This window comes from Cynara cardunculus (genome assembly GCF_001531365.2).
Source record: "Cynara cardunculus var. scolymus isolate 2C chromosome LG 9, CcrdV1, whole genome shotgun sequence".
NCBI classification, from domain to species: domain Eukaryota; kingdom Viridiplantae; phylum Streptophyta; class Magnoliopsida; order Asterales; family Asteraceae; genus Cynara; species Cynara cardunculus.
In genome coordinates this window covers 10061529-10077071 of record NC_037536.1, presented here as the reverse complement: position 1 = coordinate 10077071, position 15543 = coordinate 10061529, and the positions used below count along the sequence as shown (strand labels likewise).

The 15543-nt window shown below is 34.7% G+C and overlaps 1 protein-coding gene across 1 annotated transcript; it reads right to left on the bottom strand.

The window, feature by feature from the left end:
* Nucleotides 1-6140: 6140 nt before the first annotated feature.
* LOC112518564 (homeobox-leucine zipper protein HAT14-like) lies at nt 6141-8869 on the bottom strand. Its single transcript, XM_025126302.1, has 5 exons — nt 8566-8869; nt 7964-8388; nt 7046-7125; nt 6392-6684; nt 6141-6213 (listed from the first exon to the last, which is right to left on the bottom strand). The coding sequence occupies exons 1-4, from the start codon at nt 8867-8869 to the stop codon at nt 6426-6428; spliced, it is 1068 nt and encodes a 355-aa protein (XP_024982070.1). The 3' UTR covers nt 6141-6213; nt 6392-6425.
* Between the last annotated feature and the right edge of the window lie 6674 nt (nt 8870-15543).

The following is a 15543-nucleotide window of genomic DNA, read 5'->3' as shown; positions in this document are numbered from 1 at the left end:
CAAAACATCCCAACTTTCATCGTTCATTAGTTGCAATAACATTTTGGTAGATGCAACTAACCTCAATGAGTTAAAAATATCTTGATCTTGCCTTTGTAAAGTTTGACAAAGTAAACCAGTGATCTCCATTATTTTTCTTTCGAGATGTAAGACAAATATGAACTCAAATGTCGTTATAGCCTCATATGTCGAATCTGCATCTCCTTTGATTGAACCAATTCCTTCCTCATATTTTTTTGAGCAAAACCTCACAAGTTGGACTGAACATCTTGATTAGGCTAGAAACTGATCTGAGATGAGAACTCCATCTAGTATCTTCGGCTCGTTGTAATGTACCAATTTGATTGAGACCTCTACCGGTCTCCAATTCATCAAAATAAATCAAGTATGCAATTTGCTCGACTTGTGCATCTCGTAGTTGGTCGGTGCATTTGGAGGAAGCACTAACAACATTGACAACAAAAGACAACGTTGTAAAAAAACTTACGCATTGCTACAACTCCTTGAGAGGCGGCCATTAATGCCAATTGCAACCGATGAGCAAGATAGTGAACATAATATGCGTATTTATAGTCTTAAAAAATCAAGGCTTACAAACTTTTAAAATGACCTCGCATATTGCTTGCACCATCATACCTTTGTCCATGAATAGACTTGGCATCAAGGTTGGAATGTGACAACAAAGAATAGATTTTGTCATTAAGCGTTTATGTTGTAATGTCACGTACATTAACAACTCCAAAGAAACGCTCTATAATGAAGCCCTATTTATTAACAAATCTCAAACACAAGAGACATTTGCTCTTTATGAGACTCATCCCGTGCTTCATCAACAAGTAAACAAAACCTTCGAAAACAAACCTTCTTAAAAAATCATTTGTCTCACCTTATCTGATATAAGATTCAAAATTTTCTTTTTAATCGAGTGATGTATATGATGCATATCTGGGAGCACGACAAAAAAACTCTTTAAGATCGATGCTAAACTCACCAAGTGCCTCCAACATTTCAAGAAAATTCCCTCTGTTAATGGAATCTGACTTTTCGTTGTGGCCTCTAAATACAACTGCTTGAAAGGCACACCAATGGATGCAATAAATAGAAGCCATCAATCTCAATTTGTTTTTCTCATGCTCTTCAGTTATGAATTTCTCAAATACATTTCGCATATATTGCGCCTTATTCAATAAATGATCCCATCCCTTTTCTGCAACATTGTGGAAATATGTATATTTGGTTCCCATATGCATCAAGAAGCCACATTTTTCCCACCCATTTTTTTTCCTAATTTTGAAACCCGCATATGGTAAATGCTTGTCGAGCCCAGATGACTTATTAAATAAAAAACAAGGGAAACAAAATGTTGCATCCAAAGTCTTTGAATATTCAATCCAATGATGTAACTTAAACCAAGAAGCTTGAAAGTTACGTTTATGAGTTTCTGGTCCAAACGTTGGAAACATAGAAAGTGTAGGTTGAAGAGGACTAAGATTCATGTAAGCTCGTCGAATTGTATCTTGTTGATTGATAGGATAATCATAAACTTGTTGACGCAAACCAGGGTCTCGTTCTAGTGTACCCAAATCAATATCATTACTTTCCATTTGAGCTTTTTTGCAAGGGTTTTAGATAGCCGAAATACTAGATCAAAAGTAGATGTATCTAGTGGACTAACATCTTCTTCAGATTCTGACCCTAAGGTAAAACCACTAGAAAATGAGTTAGATATAATAGGACTGATAATTATCTAATCTCCATTGTCCAGGAGAAACACAAGAGATAAAGTCGGTTATGAAGTGGGTTGTTGATCCTGATTAGACTTGAACATAGTCGATTTATCGAAGGTAACATGTTGAGAATGAATCACCTTTCGGGTGACCGGGTTCCAGATTCGGTAACCCTTGATTCCATCTGTATAGCCGAGTAAGAATCCCTTAGTGGCTCTAGGATCCAACTTATCCTGATCTGTCACATGAATATACATAAGACAAGCAAGTACACATATGTATTTCAAACATATATACCCTTACCCCTCCAAGTTTCTTCCAGAATCTTTCCCCCAATAGCTGAACATGGTAATTGGTTCACAATGCGTACAATAGTGTGAAGTGCTTCAGCCTAAAACATTTTAGAGAAACCAGATGTAACTGACATACATCTGAATTTATCTAACAAAGTCCTATTCATCCATTCGGCGACTTCGTTTGATTGTGGGTCACCGGGTATGGTATAGTGAGGATGGATACGTCTATGTGAACAAATATTTAAAATTACCACTAGTGTATTCCTTACCATTGTTAGATCTTAGCACTTTTAACTTTCTACAAGTCTCGATCAACTAGCGCTAACCAAATTTTAAATATTTCAAAGACATCCGACTTTAACTTAATCACATACACCCAAAGTCTATGGCAGAAATCATCAATACATAATCTTTACCTCCATCCAGAGATTGTGGTTTAAGATGGTCCCTAAACGTCTATACGAACATAATCGAGGATTCCTTTGATGTTGTGTTTTCTAACCCTAGAAGAAACACACGTTTGTTTATCGAAACACATTCTGAACAGAAGTCCAGACTTGTAGATGTATCAACTACAATGAGTTTCCGCTTGCACATAATCTCCAAATTCTTCTATGAAGTATGCCCCGATTTGAGATTCCATAAATGAGTAGCATCTGAATTTCTTGAACTATCCGCGACACACGCGTCAGAACTAACTGTCTCACCTACTAGATGAAACATTATTTTCTGCATGTTCACCTTTCATTGGAATGAAATTCCCTATCTAGTGACAAGCAAACTCCCATTCTCAATACGGGTCTTACAGCCAAGTTTGGTTTCAAACATCTAGATTCTAATAGAACCAATACCTTGAGTGACACATGATGTACTATTCCCCATATAAATATTGTTACCCTTCAACTCCTCGAAAGTATTGAAACAATCTCAAAATAGTGCAATACGATTGTCACTTTGCGGTGATGTAACCGTTGCTGAAAAGCATGTATCATGTTCGGTTGCTACTGCTAAAGATTATGCTTTGTTCTTGTTTTTGTTTTTCAAACTCGGACAATCTTTAACCAAATGACCTGGTTTGTGACAATAATTATCATTGCCCTTTGCTTAGATTACCGTGATAAACAGGTTTACGATACTGGGAGCGGCCACGATTTCTTCCTCTGTGTTGTTGATCGTCTTGGTCTCTTTCAACAAATAGACCTTGCTTATTGTGGTTGCTTTCCCGCAATCTGTTACCGATTTTCATCTGAATTCTTTGTTCATCAAATCATCCCTACTTTCACATTAGACAAAGAAATGGAATCTCTTCCATAAATAAATTTTTTAGTGAACTGGAAATATTTCTCGAGAAGTGTATACAACAAAATCAAAGCGAGTGCCTCATTAATTGTGGCAGAAATAGAGTTTGTTGCCTTCAACTTCATAATGATATCTTGGAAGTCAGTTATGTGTGCCTGAATGGTTCTACCTTCCTTCGTTTTGAAGAGCAAGCATGACCTCATCAATAATAATCGGTTAGTCAAAGTTTTCTTGAGATAAAGATTCTCAAGTCTTTTCCAAATCCCTGCGACTATCTTTTCAGACATGATTTCAGAAATAACATTTGGACCTATAGCCATATGTAAGTTAGTGAAAGCCCAAACCAATATTTCCTTAGCCTCTAAAATTGACATATTCAGATCTTTTTCTTCCGGTGAAAAGACTACGGGGTGAACATCGTTTTTCCTAAGTGTTGTTCTAGTCAACTATCATTTACCAAAATCGCCTTCCCATTCCATTTTTCTGTTATAATCCCGGACCCCGTTAATTAAAAGCACCATTCTGATAAACATTTGGATTTGGGACGGAACTAGGACCGACAAACGGATTTCCTGAATCACCAGACATTTAACTAAGCACCGGGTCTGCAACGCAAAATATAAAATCTAAGTTTAAGTTTAGATCTACCAAGCTCTGATACCAATTGTAGAGTCGGTTGCAGTTACAATATCGTATTACAAAATTAATTTACGATCCAAATTGACAACAATAAACCATAGTGCAAACTGACCCGATACAACAAATACGGATTAACGAGATCTAAATATTGTATATTACAGTCTAACATTCATACCGATCCACAAACGTAAAAATATAGAATTTATAACAAATACATGACAACGGCACATAAATTGAGACTATGAGATTTAACGTTGTCCCATTATCGAGGTGATAGTGTTCGTCCATAAGGAGAGATCAATATATTACTAAAAGGGATAAATTACAACGTTACAAGATCCTTGGATCAACAAATCAGCCTCCTAAGTTTCCTCGAAATAAAACCATATAAAAATTAAGAGTTTTGGATGAGAGGAAAACCAAAACATTGGAGAAATCTTATAATATATATATGTATATATATATGTATATATATATGTATATATATATGTATATATATGTATATATATATATGTATGTATATATATGTATATATATGTATATATATATATATATTTTCATACAAGGTGATATACTTTTATATGGATAAAAGTAGGTGGCAGGATACATAGGTTGGTGGCACCCCTTTTCCATGCAAGTTGGTAAGTTAGAGCTTCCATACAAATATGTGGGCTCTCATTGAATTTGATCACCATGCATTGTGGCTTAGTGAGTTATACATGCATCCTAAAAACTTAACCAAAGTTAAGTTTTTTTTTATCAGTGAGCTTGTGTGGTTATAACACATATTAATTACAAGATTTTAGCATTCGTGTTTCTTCTCCGGCACTGATGTTCGGTGATAGCACCTCCGTCATCCAATTAGTTGCTAATTCTGTTTTTCACGAGAGGACCAAATACATAGAGATCGAATGTCATTTAGTTTGGGAGAAGGTCGCAAGCAACGTCATGAAACTAATGCCTATTCGAACTCACTCTTACTTGACAGACATATTCACTAAATCTCTTCCTCGTCATAAATCTGCTCTACTAACGTCCAAGATGGCTCTTCATGACATCCATTCACGCTCATCTTGAGGGGGAGTATTAGATAAATATTAGAATACGTTATTAGATGAATACTAAATACAATTTTGTATACGATTAGGACTCCTAAATGACAAATTCCGTTAAGCTACGAAGAAAGATTCCAAAGGCAAACCAAGATCAAAACACTGCTTGTTGGTTTTGTTCTTAACAAGTCGTGCATTGAAGACGTGAACTTTACGAACTACGATGGTGTGAACAATTTGGATTGAACAATCAAGAAAATATGATAAATACTCTCCGGTTTCATGTAGAGTCGCCATTGGAAGGATGGTATGCTCCCACATATGAAAGGAAGAAGCTTTTATTGAGCCAACGTACAAAAAACCAAACGACAAATATAAACATTTATAGTGGGAAAACTAACTTCTAACTCACTTCCGATAAACGTGCTTACTAACTATGAGAGAATCAGTGACTACTAACTAGATCAATAAGCTAACTATCATTAATTTGTAGTTACAGCGTCGGATTGACAATGTAGTATGCAACTCGATAGTCCATTCGACAAGTTACTCGATGGTGAACTCAATGCTAGAGGATCTAAAAAGGAGATATAGCACTAATAGAACAATATTAATTATAACCGGATCTTCTAACGTTTGCTTTTCTTATATTGGATCCATGAGGCGCTCTAAAGAAGATAAACATTTTACGAGAAGGTGAGAAGTCTCAGTATCATATATGATTACACGCAGATATACATGTTTAATCATATATGATTAAACATATCCAAAAGAGTGTAATCATATATAATACTGAGACTTCTAGGCTTCTTACAAGATGTTTAACTTCTGGCATCATCCTTCCTCAACTCTATCAATCACTGAATCAGGGGCATATCTATGCTATTGTGGCAGAGGGAACTGGCCCCCAACTCAAATGCATGGCTGCATACACGGTTGATGATCATATGTAAAACCCTTGTATAAAATGAAGGTATGCAAATCTTTATGAAGGTTATATGAGATTTACTTAGAGAAAAAAACTGCAAAAGAAACCTAAATTATGAAGGGTGAAATGAAATAATAATATAGTGAGAGCAGCCATGCCGACAACAAAAAGTAACTTTAAACACAAGAAACAAGAAACCTTTTCTTCTTGAATATCATTTTCTTGGTCAAACCATGGTCCTCCAATCGCAAAAGCAAAAACATCCCGCAAAACTAGACAGACAAAGGAAAGACGTCAATGAACGAACACATATATGGTCAAGATTAGGCAAAAACATTTATATGCATATGCAAAGATGAAAACAGCATTGCTTTTTTTGTTTTCATGTTCTTTAGTTAGTCCAAATTCCCATGCATGAACCAGAAGACTTTGCGAAATGTAATGACATACATGCATCACGATATTTGATCTGTTGCTCCTAGTGTCATGGACGGCCATTGTTGGCAGCAGGTTCTTGTGGGAGCGTGGTGGTGGTGGTGGTGGCTGGAGTGGTGGTGACGACTCTTTCACACGAAGGACACATGGTGAGGGTAGTGGCAGGGAGTTGCATGTAAAAAGGCTGGGAAGTCTTTAAGGCTCTTAGTTCTTGAAGCTCCTTTTGCAATCTCCTGTTTTCTTCAGTCAGTGTTTCACAGCATGTCTTTAGATACTCACAGTCCACCTCAGTCTGCTTCAGCTTTGTCCTGTCACCATTTCCATCATACTTTATATTGCTTTCAATCTCATTCTCTTATTTTTCTTCTTACCAAGATAAATTCATAAACATAAGTGTCAATAATAAACATGGTTTCCGTCATTGATTACCAACGGATCACCCTAATTAAAAATATTAATGGTTCGGTAGAATTCCATGTTTTTCAAGAAAATAACAAAGGATCACCGAGAGAATACCTGAGTAATTTATCACTTATTTGAATTACTCACCATCTAGTAGTGACCCGATTGAGTTATTGCATGATCCTATAGCCTCAACATTATCTTGAAATATACCAACCCATTTGGGTTATTGCGATTATTATTACCAATTACCATTAATATTATTACCTTGCCCTTCTATTTTGAAACCACACTTCAACTTGTCGAGGACGAAGATTCAACTGGTTTGCTAAAACTAGCTTTTGCTTCTGCAAAAATAATTTGTTAAGCAAAAACATCAATAATWCATATAGGAATATATATATATAAATAGAAGGGAAATATATACTCCAACAAAACCAAAATTATAGTGCATTTTTTCATCATGGGAATTAATTCCTTGCTATTAAAATTATGAATTCCATGTTCACATTGACTTTCAAGATGCATAGGATAAGGAACCTATGAAAATGAGAGTTAAGATGAGAAATGTATGAAGAGATCTGAACCTTGATCACCTTTAATCTCAAACCCACACATAAACAGCGTTTGTCGTTTGTTACGGGGATTGATCCGGTGCATCTCATCTTAATGTGCATCCAAAATCGAGATCATTTCGATCTTATACTTCTCATTTAACTCTCTTTCTTATCGGATTGTGCAAGGTTAGTGGTTCTCTGACCTATTTTCTGATATAACTCAAGCAGGCATACTTTCTAGCACCCTAGACTATATATGACTAGGGCTGTTCAAAACATGGTCAAACCGCTCAATCCATCCAACGTTGAACAGCTAACAACCCAATTAATCCCAATCTAATAAAACTCAAGTCTAAATGGGATAACCAATCACTTTGCAATCTTAGAGGCACATACGTTCTAAAATAACTTGAGGGAGATAGGAGAGGTGCCTCATACATAAGTTCTGGTTCACATGCATTTAGTAGGTTTTTTCTAAGCTCAAGATGTATTCGCACGTTGATCAACTTTCGCCATTTTCCGGAAAGGAGAGTGAATGGGTTCTACATGATCAGTTCAATTGTAGATGTCTCTGATCATCTTAAATGAGCTTAAGGAGAGGGAGAGGGAGAGGGAGAGAGAGACTTACAGGGTTGAGGGTATTGTGTTCTTTGAAGCTATCTTCAAGAAAAGCAGATTGTTGTTTAGTGAGTCGGAGCTTCTTTCTGCCCAACCCGTTTTCCTCTTCATCACTAGTTCCACCATATCCTCCTCCTCCTCCTCCTCTTGATGACAGTACTCTTTGATCTCTTTCTGAAGCTTCCACTAAATAATCAAAACTCCCCTTAGTTAATTCCAAGTCCCTTTGCTTTGACGGCAGTCTACTGCTTCCGGTGCTGCTCTTGAAAATGGAAGAAAAATCCATCTGAAATGATGACGTATCACTGTTACTATTGTCGGGAGAAGACTGTACAGTGGCCGGTTCTTTACAAATGTCTGGATCATATATTGCTGTTAGTGGCTTAACATCCAGTCCTTTTCCCAGTTTGGTTCGGTGGCCTGTGTCTGCTATTACTGTTAACATGAAGTTAATGAATTATGTCTTAAGGTAGTACAAACAAACAATGAATACACATATGTTTTTATGATCCTGTGTTGTGTTTACGTTCTTTTAGAACAATAAACTAAGGGTAGAAATTCAAAACTGGATATATAGGAGGAGCATATAAAAGTAGAGAAAGTGGGATTTACAGATTTGTGAGAGCCATGGAAAGGGACGATGAGAAGGTGGCGGTGGTGGAGATTGATCGAGAGCCGGCGAGAAAGGGAGGAGATCAAGCTGTACTAGTGGTCGATCCGACGACGAAGAAGAACAATTTGTTTTGTCATCGTCGTCGTTCTCTCTAAAGTTCTTGTGGTGAGGATCTTGAATCGTGCTGCTGCTGTTCAATCCCATGTAAAACCCTGAATCCTTGGTCTTCTGCAGCTGTGAGATGCTTCGATCTGCAAACGAAACGGGCTTTGGCGTATCTCCTAAGCTTAGACCAAGCTCCATTCTTTCTCTTTTCTCTCTATGAAATCTCCTAATGATATGTAGGAGACTTTTTATAAAGGGGAGGAGGGTATGGTGTGTGTATTTAGTATTTATTGAAAGAAGAGTTTCAAGATAAGTGATGATCTTTCTTCACAAGTTATGAGCAAATTTATTTAATGATTTGGTTCTGGTGACATTTTCTTTTCTTTAAACCATAATACCTTAAAAGTTCAAGCTTTTTTTCTTTCTTTGTCGGCTCTTTACAAATTAATTAAAAGGGCAAGGGTCCCTATAATCAAAAGATTAATTTACAATAATAATATTAAAATTGTTGGTAGATATAATGTAAAGGGTTGAGACCATGCTAATAGAGTTGCATGTGGACCGGTTCTAAGAAAAGACGTTTGTCCCAAGTCTGGTTAACGTGATTCGGGCAAAAATCATAAGAGAAGAAAAGTTCACAGAAGGTTGAGAAGTCGTACGCCCGGTTCTAGTTTCCAGGAGCGCACTGGAGTTTGATCTTTCAGTCGTTCATAAATCTAGATCGATCTAGATTTGTTAGGGTAAAGATCGAACCCACATTGCTGGTCTAGGTTTGTACTCGACCAAATATCTCGTATGTAGCAAGGTATGCAGGTTAGGTACCAATCTAACTGTATCGTACGTAGTTGGAAATTCGCTGAGAAAGTTAATTTACGTGGAATATAAGAGCACAAATTGATTTAAAGAAGATCCGACAATCGTTACTAGACATTGGACTTTTAGAGTACAAGGTGGAGGGTAAGCATGTTGGTTGGACTGTCATCGAAGGTGGTTATGTAGAAAATACACGTTCCGACGTGAAGAAATGTTTTTGCGCTCGAAGTGTTATGTCATCTACAGTACAACAAAATTAGGTTTATAGGACGCCAACAATTTCTAAACGTCTTAATATATTGTTTTATAAGATTTACATATGATAAAAAAATAAAGCATTATATTTAAAGTCTTTATCTATAAGTTTATAGGACGTTTTTGGACGTGTTAACAATTTTTTTCAATATATTTTTAATAAAAAGTGTTGCATTAACTGTTTTATAAGAATTTTTTTAGAAGTGTGCTATAAGCCCATCTTTTTATATGACACTTGTTTTTTTATAAGACATATTTTCACATAGTATTCTATAAAATAGTCAACACGACATTTCTTTTATAAAAATGTCCTGAAAACTTGTTATGAGGCCCAAAAACGTCCTATAAACTTATTAGATACAACAAGTAGAAGCGATGTACTGAAGGAGTATTAGAAAAACCTAGAGAGAAGAAGTTTTCTTATTAGTTCGAGCAACACGTAAGTATATAACTAGCTAACATTGGTAATACGATCACTACAAAACTAAACACTACCAACAATGGACAACGCCGTCGTTAACCCGTTGCTAATGCTCGGATCCGTGCATGGATGATCCTTCGCTGCAGTCCATGGGTCAAAAGGTCGTGGGTGATGCTATCAACGACTGATCAGCTATGAACATCAGCCATGGATCAGAGACGAGCATCTATCAGCAATAGATTAGCGATGGACACCTATCAACGATGGATTTCGAGGGAAACTTTTAGTGACAGATTAGCGATGATATATATCAGCAACAGATTATTGAAAGACATGTATTATAGCGATGAATTAACAAGGACAACTTTTAGCGATGGATTTGTTTAAGCAACGTATTTGTTTTAGCGATGGGTTTGCGAGGGACTTTTAGAACGGATTTGTAAGGGATCCACCAACTTTTAGCGATGGGAATCCCTGATCCGTCGTCGATTTAATAATAATTTTAAAAAAATTAAAATTAAAATTCTATATTTTCTGTATCTTTTATAAAAAAGCATAGCCATAAATTAAAATCTCTCTATAATGTATATGATCAAGAGTGAAATTTAGGGTTTCAAGTTTTAGATTGTATTCAGATCGTCGGAATTCTTTCTGTAACACATGTTGTCAAATTTTCATCGGTGATACTGAGTCGTAAAGTCGTTACTAAAAGTGTTAATCGCAAAATCATCAATGATTCTTTAAACACATATCTGTTGTTAAAGTTGTTGTCAAAGATTCATAGGTGATCTTAGGCCCATTGGGAAATCATCGGTGATATGTGTCATTGGAAATCCTTTGATAATGTCCGTCACAAAGTTGTTGGTTTTTGTATCAATGACTAAGTTTTCGACGAGATAGCTTCTGCGACAGATAAACAAAGTTGTCCGTCACAAATGACAGTTTTATAATGCAAAAAGTTGCCACATAATGTATATTGTGGTCATTTTATTCGGTTGCTGTCATTTGTCAAATAAAGTTGTCTCCTAAGAACACCATTACATTAGAAGTTATCTCCTTCAGATTCTTTGACATCACAACCAGAAAACAGACCCATCCAAACGCGATGGCTTCATCATCAAACTCGAATCTTGGAATCGTCAAAACAGTTGTGATGATTCTTTATGTAATTTCTGAAACCAGATTTGCGATTTCGTTTCTTAAAAGGAGGGATTACATCGCACACAGACGGTTGTATCTTTTCAGTAATCACTGTTTCTTGGTGGCAATAATACAACTAAAAGAAGGCAAGCATTTAGCCATCCAGTTTTTAAAGCAAGGTGGCTAGAAATGCAAAGGAAGGTGACAACATGCACAAAAGACTTGGAAAAAATAGAACAAGAGAAATTGACTCCAATAGTTAATTTGTCTATTCAAATCGGTCTCCTTATCAGATTCAATCCACGTATGCAATTGCAACGGCATGCGACATTTGAGTAAACCCGGAAGAGAAATGGTTTGAAGATCAACTTGAATAGGTAGAATGACTATTTTAGTCGATTTTCCTAAAAATAAACCAGAGGGCATTAAAAGATATATGCAGAGGAATGTGGAAGAAAACAGAAACATGTGGAAGAAAGCAAGAATATGTACTAGAAAACTTGGCTTCTCTGCCTGTTAAGTTCACTCAAAGTGAAAAAAGAAAAAAGAAATGTGTACAAAAAAGCAGCAGCAGAAAGAGAAAGAGGGGGGAGATTGGAAATATTTGAGAGGTCATCCCCAAAATATTAGGTCTTGATTGGGATTCAGGTATGATTAAGAAGGAAAAAAAGGAAAAGAATGTGATTATTCCCCAAGAATATGTTGAAAAATTGAGGTTTGACTCCAAACATGCAAGTGACAGGTACATGATTTCCGTGACACTGATACTAACACTGATATTATAGGATTGCTTCAAGTACAACAACAAAATCGGGTTTATAGGACACTCTCAAATTCTAAGTGTCCTAATAGACATCTTTATAGGACTTAGTTTATAAGACCAAAAAAATAAAGTGTCATATCTAAAGATGTTGTAATAAGTTTATATGACGTTTTTTGACGTCGTAATAAGTTGTTAGGACACGTTTTAATATAAATTGTCTTGTTCTCAACTTTATAGAACACTATTTGAAAAATTGTCCTATAAAAACAAGTGTTCTATAAAAAAAATAAGTTTATACTCAAAAGTGTCTTATAAAGTTGCTAATACGACACTTTATATTAAATATGTCCTAAAAAACTTGTTAAGTCGCCCAAAAGCGCCATATAAACTTATTACAACACCTTTAGATATGACACTTTATATTTTGGTCATATAAATTAAGTCTTATAAAGAGGTCTATTGGGACACTTAGAGAGTGGGGGTGTCCTATAAACTCAATTTTGTTGTAGTGAAGGGATGACGTCATACTTTCTTGCATAACATAAAACCGAACTTTAAACAGTAAAACACGGAATTTTTAGATGAATATCTTAGAAATTTTTACCACTTTTTACGAACGTAATTACAAATAGTATTTTTTTTAAACAAACAACATAAATATTTAATTTAGGGTTATCAACGCAAACTCATGTGTTAAAGCAAGGCCTGTTTGCGGCCGGAGAACGCTTCATTTTCCCAAATACTTACGAAAAATAAAAGAGACAAACATCAACAAGACTATAGACGTTAATCCAAGATCAATGCTTTTCATCAAAACGTCCATTGGGTGACACATGGGAATTAAGTCCTTAAGACGAATCATCATACGTTCATAGCACAGTAAAGTTGAATGCTTTCGAATATTCGGTTTCAAAGGAATCAAAACAAATTACGTTAATCAAGAAAAAGGGCTAAACATCGTTGTTTTGTGATTACTAGAAGATCGCTTAATTACAGATCGAAAAGACATCTCATGCAAACCCTAGCTAGCAAATGGAAGGATTGTTGGTTTTGAGAGACAAAATGAGTAGACATTGCCATGCTTTCTTCTTTCATTATGTCTAATCATGATTACGAGCATCATTACAGCCATGATCATCATACATATTTACCCCCTTTAATTCACTTTCTCCATCCTGGGATGCTGATTATTGCTGGCCAAGTGTGGGACAGTTTATCACCCAAATCTGAACAATGTATGATGGGTTTTAATATGGAGTCCCATTATTATACTCATGTAGTTTTGTTATCATCACATGTTTCCTCATATACAGATTCTAATATCATTGTGTGTTTACGATTAGTTTATATTACCCTAAATCATCAATTCATGCACTTGATATACTCTCCTCATTATTATCAAGATTTTCATATAATTAATAGACAAAACATATTCACCATATTTAGATTTATACAAGTGAACACTACAACAAAATCGGGTTTATAGGACACTCTCAAATTCTAAGTGTCCTAATAGACCTCTTTATAGGACAAATAAATAAATAAAGTGTCATGTCTAAAGATGTTGTAATAAGTTTATATGATGCTTTTTGACGTCGTAATAAGTTTTTTAAGACACTTTTAATATAAAGTGTCCAATTATCAAATTTATAGGAAACTATTTGAAAAATTGTCCTGTAAAAACAAGTGTCCTATAAAAAGATGAGTTTATGGGACACTTTCTCAAAAGTGTCTTATAAAGTTGCTAATACGACACTTTGTATTAAAAATGTCATAAAAAACTTGTTAAGACGCCCAAAAACGTCATATAAACTTATTTGTTAAAAGCATTATCAATAGTTGGATATTTTTATTGAACTAAATAGTAAGTTAAAAGTTACACTTATTAAATTAATGTGTGTGTCTATATAAATAGAGAGAGAAGTAACATCAAATGTTAAACAAAGTTTTTGTGTTACTTTACAAACTTCAACCAATCACAATTCATGTTTCTATTAGGTTTTTATCGTGCTTACAATTTAATGCCAATGGTAGTTGAGTAATTTAATTTTTTATGTAACCCCCATGTTATTAATTGGGAGTTCCAAAATCATAAAATCCCTAAAAATGTATATTTTAATATTGATATATATATATATATATATATTTAAAATTGATCTTTCATTTTTATTGTTTTATGAGTTTGTGATTCGTGGAGGAAATACGGTAGTAAAAATCTCCAGTATCGTTCAAGCTATTATGGATAAACGTATTGGAAATGAACTCGAGAACATTAAGAAGATTAAAATGGTTTATGGTGACAATCGGAGTTCGAGTACGAGAAGTGAAGAAAATAACCAAAGCCAATGTCTTGGTAATGGATTTATATTTTATTATACTCATTTTAATCGAAATTATGTTCATTATGATGTGTTGTGTTTTTTTTAATTCATATTGTGTTGGTAGCTTTTTCTTTAATTATTAATACGTACCTAATTCGCATGTTCAAACGGAATTCCAAGCACGACCCATTTTCATATGGTCATATAACCGACTTTTATGAATCATGAACCATTGTGTTCATGTTACTACTCTCATTTGAGTATATACAACACTTCATGAACGAAATTTTGTGTCATATGAACACAAGTGTCATTTTTGAAGCTTGATCCCAAATCTTAATATTTGTGTAAGTGTTTGCACCTGGTGTTCATATATGTCAAATTGTGTAAGTGATTGCACCGGATGTTCATAGTATAGGGGTTATATGTTCATATATTTTCTACGATATTATCTTCCTATGTGGCTTGATCATGTTCACAATTGTATATTGACGTATATGTGCATGTGTGTTCACATGTTACGAATGTACGTATCTGTGAACATGTGTTTCTATAATGTTTTTGAATTTGTGATTGGTAGAGGAGATCCGATAGTAAAGTTTTCGGTATCGTTCAAACTATTATAGATAAACTCATTGTTCATAAGGAAGGAACTATTGTTCACATGTGTTCATATTGTGTACACTAGCTGCATATCTCAAAATTGTCTCACTTTTGAATGTGTTCATAATAAAGAAACTATTGTTCATAAGTTGTTCATATTGTGTTCATATGTAAATTAACTACATATTTCAAAATATACCATATATATATATATATGTATATGTGTGTGAGAGTGAATGAGGAGAGAGAGAGAGAGAGAGAGAGAGAGAGAGAGAGAGAGAGAAAAGAGGGTAATTGTGAAAAGCTATGATGAGAGAGAGATTTGACCGTATCCTATTAAAGTTTTGCTTGGTTTGGACTCTTTCTTCATCGAGGTTTTTTCATTTGCAACTTGGATGAGCTTATGACATGTCCATACCAAAATTTGCCTTGCATTTTATTTTTATATAATCATTTCTTTATTATTATTATTATTATTATTATTATTATTATTATTATTATTATTATTATTATTATTATTATTATTATTATTATTATTATTATTATTATTATTTTA

Bases quoted from the DNA above. Each gene is read 5' to 3' on its own strand.
- LOC112518564 (XM_025126302.1), bottom strand. From the start codon at position 8,869: ATGGAGCTTGGTCTAAGCTTAGGAGATACGCCAAAGCCCGTTTCGTTT. The intron at 7,126-7,963 runs GTAAGTCTCTCT...TTATTTTTGCAG, and splicing joins AACACAATACCCTCAACCCT to AAGCAAAAGCTAGTTTTAGC. The intron at 6,685-7,045 runs GTAATAATATTA...AAATGGTGACAG, and splicing joins TTTCAAAATAGAAGGGCAAG to GACAAAGCTGAAGCAGACTG.